Genomic DNA, 16204 nt, shown 5'->3' with positions numbered 1-16204 from the left:
ATGTGGAGGAACAGAATCTTTCAAATCCCTTCAAAGCTGCCGTCACAAATTTCATCGGCTGCTTAAGTCAGTAAGCGGATGTTGCAACTAGTTTCAGCTTTATTGATGGACTGCGTTGGTTGATTAGGTCAGGTCGGCATCAGCACCAAAGAGTGTATTGTCCATTTGTTCTTGTATCACAAAAGCTCTTGTGAAAGACACCAAACGGCTCCTCTGCTGATAAGTCACCACTGTGTCTAGAGTAGTTTTCAGTGTGGATTCTTGGCTAAGACCTTGAATGAATGAGCCGACGCGTACAAAGAACACAGGCCCAGGTGTGTGACCGGTGCTTCCATCGGCAGTCAGTCAGCAGGGGCCTCCTCGCTAATCCTCCGCCGTCACTCAACTGCATCTCAGCTCTAATCTCGCCGGACCAAAGCTCAGCAGAGGGGAGCTGCTGGCTTTAAACCGAGAACCTGACAGCTAATCTTCGGCCACAACACCCCGGGGTAACACTACACCCTCCCCAGGGGAGCAGCCACAATGCCCCAGGGCCACAGCGATGAGAGAAAGACCTCCCAAATATCAGAGACACTTCACGCCTTGGGAGAGACGGAGGGATACAATGATGGCCATTTTTTGGGGTTTTGGATGCTCACCGCCGCTATAAATTTAAGCACAAGCTGATAAAAAAAAAGAGAGACATTACATTTCTTGAGTGCTTTCAAAGCAGCTTCTCATTCCGCAGAATTGCCCTCACCGGCTGAGGGATTCAATTCAACACACGCCATCGCTATTAAAGTAGAAATGGTCAAGGTCGCTTGCCTGAATACGAGCCCCCATTCTGCACCAACTGGCAGGATGTAGCCTACATTACTCTTAAAGAGGCGGACTGGCTCGTTTAAAAGCATACAATAAGCAGTCCGGGGGGGCTGCCAACTGGACCCGCTACAGCTGATAAGTGTGTGGTCCCAGACACAATGACCGGCAATCAGATACATGCAGAGAATACATGCAACATTCATGTTACGGTCAGGTATAATGAACAATATGTGCTACGCTGTTTCATGAATTCTATAGAACTGTATGAATGACAGATTATCAGCAGCAGTGAGTGTGCTTTGTTGATACGGTCTGCAAGTCTGCCTGATAAACGGCACAGCAAGCAAGAGATCAGAAAGAAACAGAAACAAGTGCTCCAGAGAAAAAGGAAACATTGGCAATAATAATAATAATGTGTAACATATGGCTAAAACATGCTAAACCACCAGTATGGTTCTCAAGTTATCAATAATTAAGTGACAAGTTAGCTTTGGCTGAAGTCATGAGGAATAACTGCTTTGTTTCCTACAAATGAACAAAGGAAAGTCTAAAGTGTGAAGATCATGGTGGTCTGGAGGTGAGTGGGCTCACTGGAGTCAAACATTTCTGAAAAACCGGACTTACCACTTCGGTGGGACGGTAGTATTTAGAGTCCACCTTTATATGGACCACTCCCGTCTCCTGGCAACGGCCAAGCTCATTCTCATCCTTTCCCTCCCACCTGGAAAGACACACACATTTTTACAACAATGTCCCACATCTGCTGGAGGGTTCAGCTTTCCTTTCCTCCGTCTCCCTGATTATTTCTTGTGCAGTTTGTTTCTTTAACGTCTCGTGCAGACAAAACACGCCACCTGTTTAAATCAACACAGCAGTCATACACACACACACACACACACACCTTCCCCAACATGCCAGTGTCTGCCAGGAGGTGAATGAGAGGTGAGACAGAGGAGGGGACTGAGATGTGGCACTGAACAGGAGATAGAAGTTTTCTAAAATATAGCCTCTTTCAGACATGGACCCTGTTACATTGATGGCTTCACTGATGACCATCCTGCTGGTTTCTCAGTCCACGAAAAATACATTTTCTCAATAATTTGACTGTTGATTTCATTGAATATTGAACTCTGGTGCAGATTTTAAACAGGAGGACAAAACCAAAGCATACTTTTCTATGTTAGAGGCATTTTGCTGTGTAAGTTGTGCTGCCTAGCCTCGTCTCATGTGGGTTATTTTACTTACTTTGGAATAAGAAATGACAATTATTAATCGTTCATTTATTAAAGCGCTTTGAAGAAGACAAAAACCCTGGATAGAGTATCTCTGTGAGTTCATGCTGTGACCGTTACGTTAATGTGACGGTCTGTGTATGTGTGTATCTGTGGGCACTCACACAATGGTCTTCCCCACATGTTGGAAGGCCTTCTCCACAAACTCCCTCACACTGTGCACCTCCCCCGTCGCGATGACGTAATCCTGCGGCTCCTCCTCCTGCAGCATCAGCCACATAGCCTGAAAGAGACGGAGAGAGGACAGGGACAGAGAGGTTAAACCACTGAGCGATCATAAAGACAGTTTCGGCGCTCCACACTGGACCCTGCCCAGTTCGGTCCTGACAGACAGGAAGTGAACCGAGGACCTCTGAGCGTTGGCATTCGCGCGTACCTCTGTCCTGACGTCACCGCAGGGGACTCGTGGGACAAATATCGTGGGAAAGGAGGACAGAGGGCTCCCCCAGGCTCACTGTGTTGCCGGCACACACAAAGCACACACAGCATGCACCTATGCACGCAAACACAACGCTTTAAAACGACACCAAAAGTTAATAAAAAAAAAAAGGTAAGGAGAGGACAAACTTCCAGAAATAAAAGTACAGCAGCATCAAGTTCTGACTTGTATTTCTAACCGGCCGGTGCAGGCAGGCAGTGTTATCATTAGCCGATATATCCCAGTGAAAGCTGATAGTCTGAATCCCTTAATGGACCCAGCGCTATATTAAACGGCCAGCGAGAGTGCCTGTTCTCGGTCCCATAATATTTATGGTGAACCAGAGCCAGCAGGTCAGAGCCGCTGACCTCTGGCACGTCGAGCCTGATTAGAGGAGCCTCGGAGGGGACACAGAGACAGACCGACAGACAGGAAAATGCTCATAACTGCACATGTTTAAAGGGTGACATACAGTAAATGAGGGTAGGGTTTTGATTTATTCAGTCTGCTGGTAGATTGAAGTTCTTAAATATTTTCTGGTAAACTACTTGAGGTACAAGAACAGCGACAAAGAAACCAACGCGTGTTGAAATCAAAAGCTAGTTTATTTTTCAATGTATTTGTGTTTATTAACAGATTGTAGCTCCTCAGCGCCTCCCTTTAATATCTCAAACAAGACGAGTCCATAACTCGTGATCATGAAACTGACAAACAAATCCTGTCGATGGCTCCGTCCTGATGCTTTGGTTGTGACACAGTTACAGCAGTAACTGATATTGGCAACTCATTGGTGCGCGAAAAATGTCGACATGAAGAACCAACATTTTTGTGCATGGTTTTCAGTTTTTAAATACTATCAAGAGGAAATAGATTTCGTGAAGCTGACTTGATGATGAGATGAATGCAACAGGTGCTTTACAGTTTGGGTGAACAGCAAAAACTCCCAACACTCAATGAAGGTAAGTGACACCTCTCACCACGAGCTCTGCTCCGGCCTATTGTACACGAGTCCAGCCACTCAGCTGCTGTCTGTTCTCCACAGCAGAAAGGTGGAGAAGGTGTGGAGTTGGTTTCCTCTCCGTCTCTACAGAGGTTACTCAAACACTTTGCCTGTCTCGCTCTCAGAGGATCACATCAGCGCAGTTCATGTGCTCTACTTGGTTTTGCATTGAATAGTGTGTGTGTGTTTTCCATGTGTGTGTATGTGTTCCATCCGGCCCCATCAGGATGTTTTATGTGATACAGTTGGACAGAGCAGAGACTGGCTGTCTCCCTCTGCAGTAGTACTCATAGGTGTGTCTTTTGCAGAAACACACAAAAATACTAAAAACCAAACTTCCCATAAGCAGTTCACACAAGCTTCAATGTCGCTCACACCACGCACAAAAGAAATTCACTAAACTGATCCTGCAAAGTGTTTATCCACTTGAGAGCATGCATGTATTATTAAACTGCAACGCAAACTGCCCATTAGATATAGACAGTAGAAGTGGTGCAAGAGGAAACGTCAGGCGTCGCCAAAATATTAGCATGAATGCTATGAACGCCGTAAATATACACAGCAAATTGAATGCTTGTTTTTGCGTTACCCTTTCATGAACCATGGTATTGGTCAACGGGGACGTTTTGACCTCACAGCAGGACCAGATGGAGGGTCAGAAGACAATAAGAAATGATCTTCTTGGGACCATGACATGTTTTATTCTTTCCATGGCACTATGGCCGTTAGACACGTTGCGTACAAAGTTTACATTTAACGTGTTCGCGTGACAACGGGAAGTGCACAAAATGTTAACGAGCAGCGAGGAATGCTCCTCCTCGGGGGGGCGAGGCCATCCTATCTCAGGCTCGTTCAGGGTCAGCTGACCGCTCAGCGCTGATGGCTCCCCTGAGCCTGACCCCTCACCCTCTGGCCCCTGATGAACACACCAGATTCTCACACTGCTGCATGAGCCAATAATAGCACCTCGGTGTCGGACTGACAGCAGAACAAATTAATCGAAGCGTGTTCAATTTTCCACGAGCAGAGCTCCATTACAATCTGTGCTCACAATTGTTCCCACATTTTGGGCTTTTTTTTAAGTTGATTTTTCCAATATCATGTACATCCTAGCATGTGCTTCAGAGAAACAAAACCGGGACCCACTCATAAAAAAAAAGGCCTCCATAGCGCTACGTGAGTTGTGAAACTGCACAGGGAACCTTTTTCCCCTTGAATGATAAAACAAAGCAGCATTGTAGGACATGTAGGACGGTACATCAGCACTCGTCCCAAAACAATAAATGAATTAGCTGGTTAATGCACTGCCAAGTTACTTCAAAATGCTTTATTTGAGATGAAAACAAACGCAGCAGAGAGCTAATCAGTCACAACTCTGACAATTGACATATATATCATTGTAAATGGAATATCTTTTAGTTTGGGATGTTTGGCCAGACAAAACAAGATGTATTTTGATGGTAACTTTCTAGATACAAGAATAACAATTTAAAAAAATCATCAATAATTAAAATAATCACTACTTGCAGCCTGACACATTACAATATAATATTTAAGAAATCATAAAGAACAAAGATCATAGATCTAGCCTGAGAATTGAACCAGAGGCCGATTCACATCACGCCATTTTAAACGAACCGGACCCTTTCCTTCTCAGTATGAGCAGGATTAATTATCGGTGGAAACGCGAGACATCGACACTGTTACACTGTTTTGATCATCTTGACTGTCGGATTATTTGAACTGGTAATGGAGCAGGCTCTTTCCCTCTTCCCCGCGGGCCACGCTGATGAATGTGTGGCCTGCAGGAAACTGGATGGCTGCGATGACGGGAGTTGGAAACGCAGCTCGGCTTCTCTCGCAGCCAGAGAAAATGTTTACGGCTGGAGCTGAGTGATACGGCCCGATTCTTAACCAGGAAATGTGATAAATAACATGATGTGTACTCGATGCAGTGGGAATAAAGCTCAGAGAAATCATGGGAGACTGTGGTGCATTCTTCTTCTAATAACAGCTAAGGGGAGAGTGCTGGCTCCACTGCGGGTATTCCCACATTTAACTCATCTTTTTCTCACTCTCTTTTTCAGGCCACTCTTCTTTCTCTTCCTCCATTTTTCACTTTTAGGCCCCTTTCTCCCCTCAGGTGCCCCTCCTCTCTCTCTCTCTCTCTGCCTCTCTCTCTCTCTGCTTCATTAGCTATCTGATAAACAGCTCGGAGGTTCAGCCCTTCACACTGAACCCGCACCTTCCTGTTCACATGGCCACAGGATGACCCCCATCACACACCCCACACTCGACTCCAGCTCAGAGACAGATACTGACCCCTGCAGCCACCCGCGACCCCTTTACCTGAATTATATTCTGACACACACGAGGGGGAAACCTGCTGTCCAAAGTTCAAATGCCGTGTTTTGTTCAGAGACTGCAGAAATAACATGGATGTATATAATATCTGTGACATTGGAAGTTTCTGATGGGAATGTTTTTGAAATACATACTTAGCTTAACCTCTCTTTGCCACTTTGACTACCGGGGAGCAGAACATTTGAACACTGGAAACAGTTTAGATCTGGTCAGTTGGTAAAATGTCTGGACTTGTTCAGCTTCGTTGAAATGTCTTCTTTACTTTTTTCGTTGGGCAATATGACGTTATATACCGCTAGGAATTGTATTTGCAGGATTTTTACGCCAAGAAGTATCTTCTGTCAGATACTTAATTCGTCAAAAATACATTCCCACCTGCATTTGTTGTCCAAAACCTTTGAGAACATGTTTTATAAATATTGTAATTATTGTACAAACATATACGTACCATGCCAGAAGATTATCCGTACTGGCCATCGAGCAAAGTTTATTTCATCTTTCAGGACTAAATGCTGAGGTAATATATCCATCTTTCACTTCGGTTTTGTTGTTTGTTGATTTGAATATTAATCTACAAAAAGACATCAATCGAAGGGATAAGATGATAAAGTGACAACACTCATTTCCAAACATGTTCTGAAAATGTAAAAAGCCGTAAAACATGTCACACAAATTAAGGAATAGAATCTGAACACAAAATTAGTCAAAAACAGCCTAAAGAATAACAATACATGGTAAAATGCCATCAAACCCCATCCCTAGCTGTCATCTGCTGAAACCTGCTGTAACATACCCGTCTACAGCTTATATATCTCCCGAGTCATTTTCAAAATAAAACATGTTCAACGGCAGTCACAAAAAAAGTAGCAACTCTTCACAAATCAGCGACTTTGAGGACACATAAAAAACAGTGACTTTAATCCAGTAGAAGTTTTCATGGCTTCAGTATTCAGATGTGGTGCCACTTCTTTTTTTTTCTCTCTACCGGTGTATTATATTTAATCTAATCCTTTCCATATGCCTCCGTCGGATAGAGCACAGATAGAGCACAACCAAAGCTCCGACACTGCGGGAAAATCCCTGGTGCAAACCAAAGGCAGTCTGCTGACTCAGAGTACTTGTGTATAGCTCACCACTGTGATACCAATGGCTGCAAAACTACTGTTCCAGGCCCTGAACTCTGTGTTGCTTATGCCCAACATCTGCTAATGTGAATGTCATACTTTATCAATCCCTGAAGATGGATTCGTCCCACACGCTGCATCTCCGAATAAAAACAAACACATAAGTGTGTTCTTGCTTGAAGACAAGATGGATGTTTCCTGGTATAGAAACCACATCAGACCACTCTCCAAACCACCATGACTTATCTGTACCTCCTTCCTCCGCCCCCCCACTCTGTGTCTCGCCTCCCTCCCAGCGTCCCAGGCTGTTGTAGCCCCCCGGTCCTCCGTCTCTGGCTGCTTGACTACAGCTGACATGTGGAATGGCTCAAGGTAAACACTTAATAGAGCTGCTATTATGGTCGCAGAAAGCCATCAGCCCCAATCACAGCCTGCTAATGCCATTAACCCCGGGGTTTCACACACACACACACACACACACACACGCGCACGCGCACACGCGCACACACACACACACACACACACACACACACACACGCACGGGCGAATGCATAAACACACACTAACACACACGCACTTTCTGACTCACTCACAAACGCAAACATATGACAAATCCGCTTTTACTTGAAACCATAAAAAACTCACTCATGCCAGGATTCATTCACATTCCTGCATCAATAAAAACAAAGTTAAGTAAGTTTAAACTCTAGAGCATGAATAGATTGGCCACCTTTAATATATTATCACTTAAAGCCACTTGTGTCCGTCTGATTCATTCCAACATTTGTATTCTCACAGAGCTCAGCATGTGCCCTGACGGTTTTGGAGAAGCTGCAGGTTCCATGTCTTCCCCACTGCAGACCTCGACCAGTGCCGGCTTTTCCACATCATTAGCAGCTCAAGAGGTACTCAGGACTGTTCCACAACATGCTAGCACAGCTGCCAGACAAGAATAATAAAGCCTGAAAAATAAGAAGAAGAGTGCTCTTATTTTGGCGTGGATCAGAGGGAAGCCTTGAATTGGAGAAGACGCAGCTCCGGGCCTGCCAGCCCCGACTCATACCACCGATACTGAGATTAACGAGCTGCAGTCACGAGCTGCGATACAAGACATTCATGCATCACGACGCAAGGTCACACTCGGGCTCAAACGCGGCCTCGCTCATGTATGTCACGAGTTGGTGTTATCGGCTGCTCTTTTAGGACCCACATCCATCAAGGCCACTATACTTCCCGGATGCACTGGCAATCATCTGCAGCCATCTTGTACCGAGATTAGGCAAATAGTATTGAAATTACGACTCCAGAATGACATCGGCCCCAGAGCAGATACCACACTGAGGCCAGATATCCTCCTCCCATTGTAGATGATTACTTAACATCTCATTTATTTACAATTACAGAAGACCTATTCTTCTCTCAGCTTGGGCCTTCCATCGACACTCGACTTTTCATGCCTGAAAACAATAATGTGGTCCAAAGGGGATGTGCTGTACATAAAAAACATTGGCGTTGCATGTGGGGGTGAACGAGGCAAAATATAGTTTACCAAAATGATGACATATGACACAGACATTACTGGGGTGGCAGAGAAGTGTATTTAGACTGAAAGCAGAGATATGTGTGTGTTGTTCACGGTCAAGTTTACCAGTGAAGTGCAGCCGCTGTCATCGTTTTAACAGCTCGTTTCTTTCCGTCTACAATCTGAACTTGTCTGTGGTGGTTCATTTCACTTTGTTTGGCTTGACTAAAAACACAAAATGAAACAATTGTGCAGCGTAACTTATCCGGCGCAATTTGATCTCGGCAAAGACAAATTCAAGCATCATTGTTTTGAAAAACACGTCACCCAAAATTCTCAATGTGTCACAATTGTGAGCTGCAGTGAACAAACAGAGCGACGCCGTCTTCCCATTACATTTTGGTCTTTCGACATCATCCGCAGGTTTTTGGCAATGAGTCGATCACGTAGAATACCTTCGGACAGAAGAGGCGGGACGAACACTGCTTGTATCACGCAGACCGTTCACATCCACGGCCGTTTGACGAGAGCGCAGGGAGAGTGTATGGAGTTACATGTGAGTGACTGACGTCGCATTGCGAGTGTGTCTGTCTGTGTGTTGAACAGCATTCCACAACAGCGCAGGATAATCCCAAACACCGGCTTAGAGAAGAACGGACACGTCTGACAGCTCCCTCTGAAATTCTGCTCTCAAAGGATCCTTTTGTTCTTTGAGCGTTCTTTCTGCGATACACATCACACACACACACACACACACACACACACACACACACAGACACACACGCTCAGGGCTCTGACAAGGTGTTTGAAATTCGAACAACATGCTAAATGGTGTCTCATAAACCAGGTGATATAAGTTCTCCCTGCCACTCTAAACTGCATATCACATAACAACGCCACAGTGCTGTCAACACAACGCTGACACACAATCCACATCGGTACAAACATTTTGACACGGCAGAGCGGGCGCGTCAGGCAGGAGAGGAAGTTTCACAAAAGTATTTTCTGTGGATGGGCACTGAACCTCCATACGATTTAAGAACCGACCAGAATGTGCCCGTATCGAGTATCAAAGTGTTTTTTTAAAACTTTTAAACCTTTGATTTGGTATTTCCGTATCTAAATCACGTCGTACAGTTGACGACGTGCAGACGTTTCTCTGTTTGTTGCAGATGAAAGGATTCAGAAAGTGATCAGCTGACAATCCCAAATAGCCTGCGGGGCGACTATCTGCAGTGGAAAAAGAAACGGAGAAAAGGACCCGGTACCAAAAGCGAGGCGAGTGGAGCCGAGCCGAAGCCATGCACTGGAAATGAGGCATCTTTAAAACAACAACACGATATGCGCAGCAGGTCTTTGGATAACGACAAAAAAAAGAAAGCATGACGACTTCATGAAATGATGTTGCATTAAACAGTGTTTCCTGTGAACACTCCTCGCGATCGCCCGTAACAACATAACAACACAAAAGTCACATGCTTCTCAAATTGGGCCTGCAGGGACATTCAGTCTGAGGCTCAGTGACGAAGCCCTGCCGTCCATTATGAACCCGGTCCGTAAAAACAACAATAAAGTGAATCTCAGTTTGGCGCCGTGAAGGCCAGCACCCTTTCAACAGGCAGTCAGAGGGGGCCACATAGCAAGTGAATTAAAAAGCACTGAAATGGAGATTGGTGGGCTGACATTCCAGGAGTTCCTGAGTGGAGAGGTTCATCGCATGAGTTGTTCTTTTCCAACTTATTTTATGTGACTTCACTCAGTTATGTTGGTCTCTTTTCTCATATAAGGACAAGGCGTTTTTTTATTTATTTCTGTGTCCGCCTGCATGCCACAATCCCTGATGGTCTTGTAGTGAGTCAGTAAAAGGCAGGGGTGGATTTGGCAGAACCGTGAGCCAGACCAGACCGGGACAGATTGGGCTAGAGCAGGCCCGGACCAAACCAGACCAACTCAGGGTGTAGACCGGGTCCTATCGGCCCAAACAAGACCGCTTTTCCAACTCTACTCTGCGTAAATACGCAAGTAAGACCCTCAATCATTCAATTCAAGGTCTACATTTACACACAGGCATTGATTCACACACACGCGGAGTGCCATGCTAGTATGCACAGCTAACTTTCCCAGGCTCCACCTCAGGGAGCACACATCATCCAAATGGCTGCTATGGAGCTGTGATTTTTTAGCAGAACAGCTTTTTTTTCTTTTCTTCCCGTTACTGAGCCCACTATTTTTAGAGATGGCTGAAATTATTAAACCCCCTCCTCTTCACCCTCCTCCTCCTCCTCTCTCCACTCATTCCCGCTCTGCTCTCTCCTGTTGTGTTTTGACCAAAAAAGTCACAGACTGCAGCGTGTTTCCTCGTCAGACAGACCGTCTGGACGTCGAGTCGAAGACAGACGAGGCTATATTTACGGTCTGACTTCATCCCGACCGGACATACGCACACAGAGACACATGCTGCTGTAGCATGGTCGGGGGGGGGTTGACGCACAGATGACCGCAGCTCCGCCGCCGTCTCTTCCACTCTGACCATGTTGTGCTGGCCGAGCCTCACAGCAGTGGTTGACCTCAGAGGACGCTGTACAGCACCGTCGCCCCCGAAGAGGTCGCAACGTCTGACAGACGAGGGAGATCGCAATCGCTCACAGCGAGTCCAAAAAGCATTTTATTCACACACACAGGGCTGCTTCTGGTGGGTCCACACGGTAATCTGGACTGTGCCCAAGGGAAGGACGACTTAAAAGGGCTTTTACTCACAAGATGACACAACACCTCCCGTCAGCCTAACTTAACGTAGTGTTCAGCAAGGCTCATTATTAACAGAGGTTTTGTTTCATCTGTAAACAAACACAAAGATTATGACAATTTCTGGTTTTAGTTACAGGCTGGAACCATGTCTTGGCAGCTAGGAGCAGCAGCTTTCCACGCAGTGTGGTTGCCAGGTCTGATACCAGCATATCTGTACAGAGAGCTACACCAAAGGCTATGTTCCCCACCCGGATCCTCCCAGCCGGGCGGACATATGAATTCTGATTTGTTAATTTATTGCGGAACTAAAAAACATGTTATTAACTTCCATTTATTCCAACTGAACAAGATACCGATGCAGTAAAGTGCTTCTATACTTATCACACTTCACATGTGGGACCTTTAACACCTCACTTGGTTCTGTCACTCAAATAAATCAGAGCATAACGCTGCCCGACTCCAACCTGAGCAGAGGACTGTGTGGGTGCACGGGGCCAAGCTCCATCCTCAAAGCTCGGAAATCTGATTTTGCTGCATTTTTTTTTTAATCGTCCATGATGTTTAGGGGATTAGTAAAACAAACAGAAAGGATGCACTTGTTGGAACTTCTGTCAACAGCAGAAAATCTCTCCGCCTGTTTGCATTTGACCGTAAAAACTGAGCTTTGTCAGCGCAGCACAAAGTCTTTAAACTGTTTATGAATAAACCTCAAACACGGAGGTTTTAGTCTGAGAGAACAAAATAAAGGAGGAAACAACTACACTGACTTTGGTTTCTTTTCATTCAAATACTGAAGGCTTAAGCTTTATTAGCATGTTAAACAGAGAAAAAGCACATGATTTTATTTTGGGGCAAATGCTTTTCTTTAATATTTTGTGATACCTCTGATAACAAGCGGTCATCTTGTTGGATTTTCCGTGACTTATGCCTTCAATTTCGTTATGTTTTCATCAGACAAATGGCTTTCAACTGTACCCTTCCCCCCCAACAAACGACTGTTGCTGCTGATGGAAACATTCGAGGATGTTTTTTGGCTGAGACTTACACATGACAGCTCTGGTCGTAGAGTTTACAACAACACGCGGCTTTAGCGGCGTACCACACCAATATCTTACACATCGCATAAACACGGAGTCAGATGTATTCCGATCACGCTAAAACAACAAAACACTAAAAATCCCCCTGGCCCAAGTCGAGCTAATGTTCGTACGATCAATCAAGCCTGCACCCGTTCCTTTGATACTATCAGCGTGTTTGGACATCTAAACATAGCCGCATGCACGGGGGAAGTGCACCGATTCACACACGCTTCAACTTGACTGTGACCTCTGGGCTGCATGAACAGTGAGTCCTCAGTAAACAATCTTTCCATGTTTTCACCAGAGGAAGGGAATGGCTCTCATAAAGACTGTCATTCACCAGTTAACGTTAAAACACACACACACACACACACACGAGGTCGGGCTCGGCTCCACGGAGCGCGGACAGAGCTGCTGATTCTTGGAGCTCGGCGATAGCGTCATTTTTACACCGTGAGAACATGAGAAACACATTTCTCAAAGGAGCCCTCTCATTTGCCGTGGGTGTGTTACCATTTTTGGGGGTGGGGGGGACAGGAACACACACATGCACACCAGTTAAGTTAGAAGTTAAGTTAAATATAGTAGATATGCCAATATGTCATCGTTGGGTTATGAATAGGCAGCATACAGGGGCTAAAGAAGGCCGCGAAAGGCTTTTTAAATAGTCGTCTCTGGACTTCATTTAACTTTTACTGTAACCCAGTATAATCCCACATGCATGTGTGTACACACACACACATCCTCGTCGGAGACGGGGTATCAATCGCAGGGGGATGAGTGATGCAGGGCCAGAAAAGCACTTTATTTATTTTGCCCTCTTTGAACAGGCAGGAAGGAAAACAAACATCAGGAGGAGGAGGAGGAGGAGGAGGAGGAGGAGGAGGAGGAGGAGGAGGAGGAGGAGGAGGAGGAGGAGAGCCGCATGAACGCTGCGTCTGGACCTAACGAACCCACTGATTTTACACATCTCTCACCTTGCACCACAAACCGCCTGCGGAGGACGCACCTCCGAGAGAGGGAGAGTACATGCACAGTATGAAACGATTTTTCAAAAGGGGGAATGGTGGACTTCGATGGGATAGGACAGGGAATAGGGCATCAACTTGTAAAGTAGATTGGCGATGAAACAGTCGGTCGCTTCATCGAGTAAATAGCTTATTTAGGGTAGGATGATCGATCGATCAATCAATTGTAAATCATAAATCATTTCTGCATTCATCATTTTCCTCCTCCCTGAAATCGAGCCTGCAGTATGTGTGAAGTGCAGATAACACCATACACGACACAGGAAGCAAACTGTCCGTACGATTCGCTATCAGTGACGGCGTGATGTGATAGCAGGAGACAGATGATGGGAGTTGTAATATTTTTAGTCTTTCCACGAAAACTGAAAAGAGATAACGCCATGGGAAACTGGAGTCTGAGAGGTCAGATGAAGAGATGAGTGGTGTTTATTTGTTTGTTTGTTTGTGGAACAAAAGGGAAGAAAGGAAAGAGAGAGGACACACAGATTCAATGGAGGTAAAAAAAGCAAAGAAAAAGTGAGTTTATGTGAGAAACCAGAAGCAGAGGAGACAGTAAGGGGACAGCGGGTAAACTGTACGGGTGTCAGTCCAAGCTTTCTTTGTCAAGTGAATTTCCAGACTTCCTTCATGGGTTAAGTTTCAACTTTGACCCAGTGACACATGACCCCTGACCTCGAGGCTGAGACCAGGAGCAGCACTGCTAGAGGAAGACTCCGTTTACACTGTAAAGGCTGATAAACGCTCCGCTGCCGTTCGTCTGTCACTCACACCAATGCCTGCTTTCCTCTTCAGTGTGTGTGTGTGTGTTTGTGTAAATGTGTGTGTGTGTGTGTGTGTGTGTCTACGCTGGGCTCAGTCTCTCTGCTTAGGATTCGGTTCCAGACGCAGTGATCTCATATGAGATGCTATCAGCCTGTTTACCGTTGCTATGCTCCCCTGCGGCTGCTACATCGCTTACAAATTGGACAATCAAGAGCAGGTGTGTGTGTGTGTGTGTGAGATACCAATGTGTGTGTGTGTGAACGATTTTTTTGGTGGAACTACATCCTCTCCCCTTCCTCCTCAGAACCCCACTGCAGGTGGAAGAGTGACTCCTCCCCTGGTGAAACAGGGTGCACACAGACGCCAGGCCTGTAAACTTTAACGCTGTTTTGTCACATATTTAAGAAAGCGGTGAGTGTATTTATGGAGGTGCAGGGGCCACGGGCCCTCCGCGGGCTGCCGTCCAAACGAGGGCCATGTTGGATTGATTGGGCAGTCTGGGAGTGGCCGCAAGCCAACCAACAGTTTGGAGGGCAGATCTTACACGGGTATCAATGGGCACTGGATGACAAAAATATGACAGCTATTTTATTTCCAAAGGGGCATCATTCTTTTTCTTTTTTTGAGTTCTCTGACTTTATTCCTATTGAAGCCAATTTGAGTTTCCTACAGGTCTTGCATTTTTTCACATCCTCAGCCACCACAATTCAATGCAATTTCATATTGCAATCCTTGTTTTTTGCAGTGTAGGACAGGACCGACATGGTCAAGACATTAATGCGATACACTGTCCAGGTTAGTCTGTCTGTCAGAGCCAAAGTCTGTTCCGTATGTAGGGCTTGTGGATGTTTCATGTGATCCTAGTCTCCCACAGAATCAAGTTCCTATTGTACAATTCTGCAGCACACAACTCATGTCCAATGCCAATGTTCAGTGGAAGTATAGCGTGTCCTCTTTGCGATCAAAGAGGACACGCTATAATGTGTTTTCATGAAAGGAATGAAAACACAAAATGGCAAAGAAGGTTCAAAAACATCAGATTTGAACATAATGTGGGTTTCGCAGAATCGTCCTAAATCAACGCTGTCTGACGAGCGACCGGCCTTGTTGTCGTATGCTGAGACAACACTGATAGAGTACTGGGTGACTGGGAGAGAAACATGATGGCTGTGAGATGGTCGGGGTCTTTGGGGACAGCTGGGGAAACTGCACATTCGTCATTTTCAACAAAACATGAAGTGGGCACAACATAATATTTTACAAGCAGATAAAAATCCCTTTCCATCCTCCGTCCTCTTTTGGGTGACTATTGATTCATTAACGTTATCTGACCACCGCAGCAGCAGCAAAGGGAGCCGTGAAACGCACAAACGCACTCACCATTTCCTGGAACACACAGGTACACGCACACGTTTCCTGTGGGAATTTATTTTCAAATCAGCTATCTGCGATCTGCTGCTGCTGCTGCCAGCCTCATCCTCCGGCTTCATTACGTCATTAGAGATATCACTGTCTGATACAGAAAGCAGAAAGACAGCGAGGGCTTCGACGACGACGAAAAAAGACGAAAAACTGGATGAAAAAACGTCAAGATGAGTGAGGCACACCTGGGAAATCAGCGATATAATCGACTCTGAATGTTTGAGATCAGTTACAACCGTCACCGTTTTAGACAGATGACGGAAAGTAAACACACGAGTGTTGATTTTGGCAGGGACTTGCATTCCAGTTTTTTGACTCATTTACATGTTCCTAAAATAGATTTAGTCGTGAAACATAACACAGTTTCAGTCCAATCACTGATTCTTTCTTATGTATTTTATATTCTGTCCTTTTTCTCATTTTTTAGCAGATTTATTTTCAAAATTGGAATTTTATCTAAAAAAAAAATGACAACATCCTCCTACAAGTCATATCAATGATTAAATATTAAAAGTAACTCTGGTCAGGAGCCGTTTGTCAAAAGCTTTGAAAGTTGACACAGAATCTGCATGGCTCCTCAGCTGGCTGCATTAAACACTTCTTTGACGAAGCGATAGGAAAAAAAAAGCACTCGTATATTGTTT

General features: G+C 45.3%; 1 protein-coding gene across 1 annotated transcript in view; it reads right to left on the bottom strand.

Annotated features, from left to right (window-relative positions):
- gmds (GDP-mannose 4,6-dehydratase) overlaps positions 1 to 16204 on the bottom strand; it is a 129729-nt gene that overhangs the window by 27579 nt on the left and 85946 nt on the right. The window contains exons 8-9 of the mRNA XM_079267794.1: positions 2198 to 2316; positions 1426 to 1522 (exon numbers count right to left, since the gene is read on the bottom strand). Coding sequence (XP_079123920.1) covers positions 1426 to 1522; positions 2198 to 2316 — 216 coding nt within the window. The remainder of the gene's footprint in view (positions 1 to 1425; positions 1523 to 2197; positions 2317 to 16204) is intronic.

This window comes from Melanostigma gelatinosum, assembly GCF_949748355.1.
Source record: "Melanostigma gelatinosum genome assembly, chromosome: 4".
NCBI lineage: Eukaryota > Metazoa > Chordata > Actinopteri > Perciformes > Zoarcidae > Melanostigma > Melanostigma gelatinosum.
Note: the sequence above shows the minus strand (reverse complement) of the source record. Positions and strands in the feature narration are given on the sequence as shown.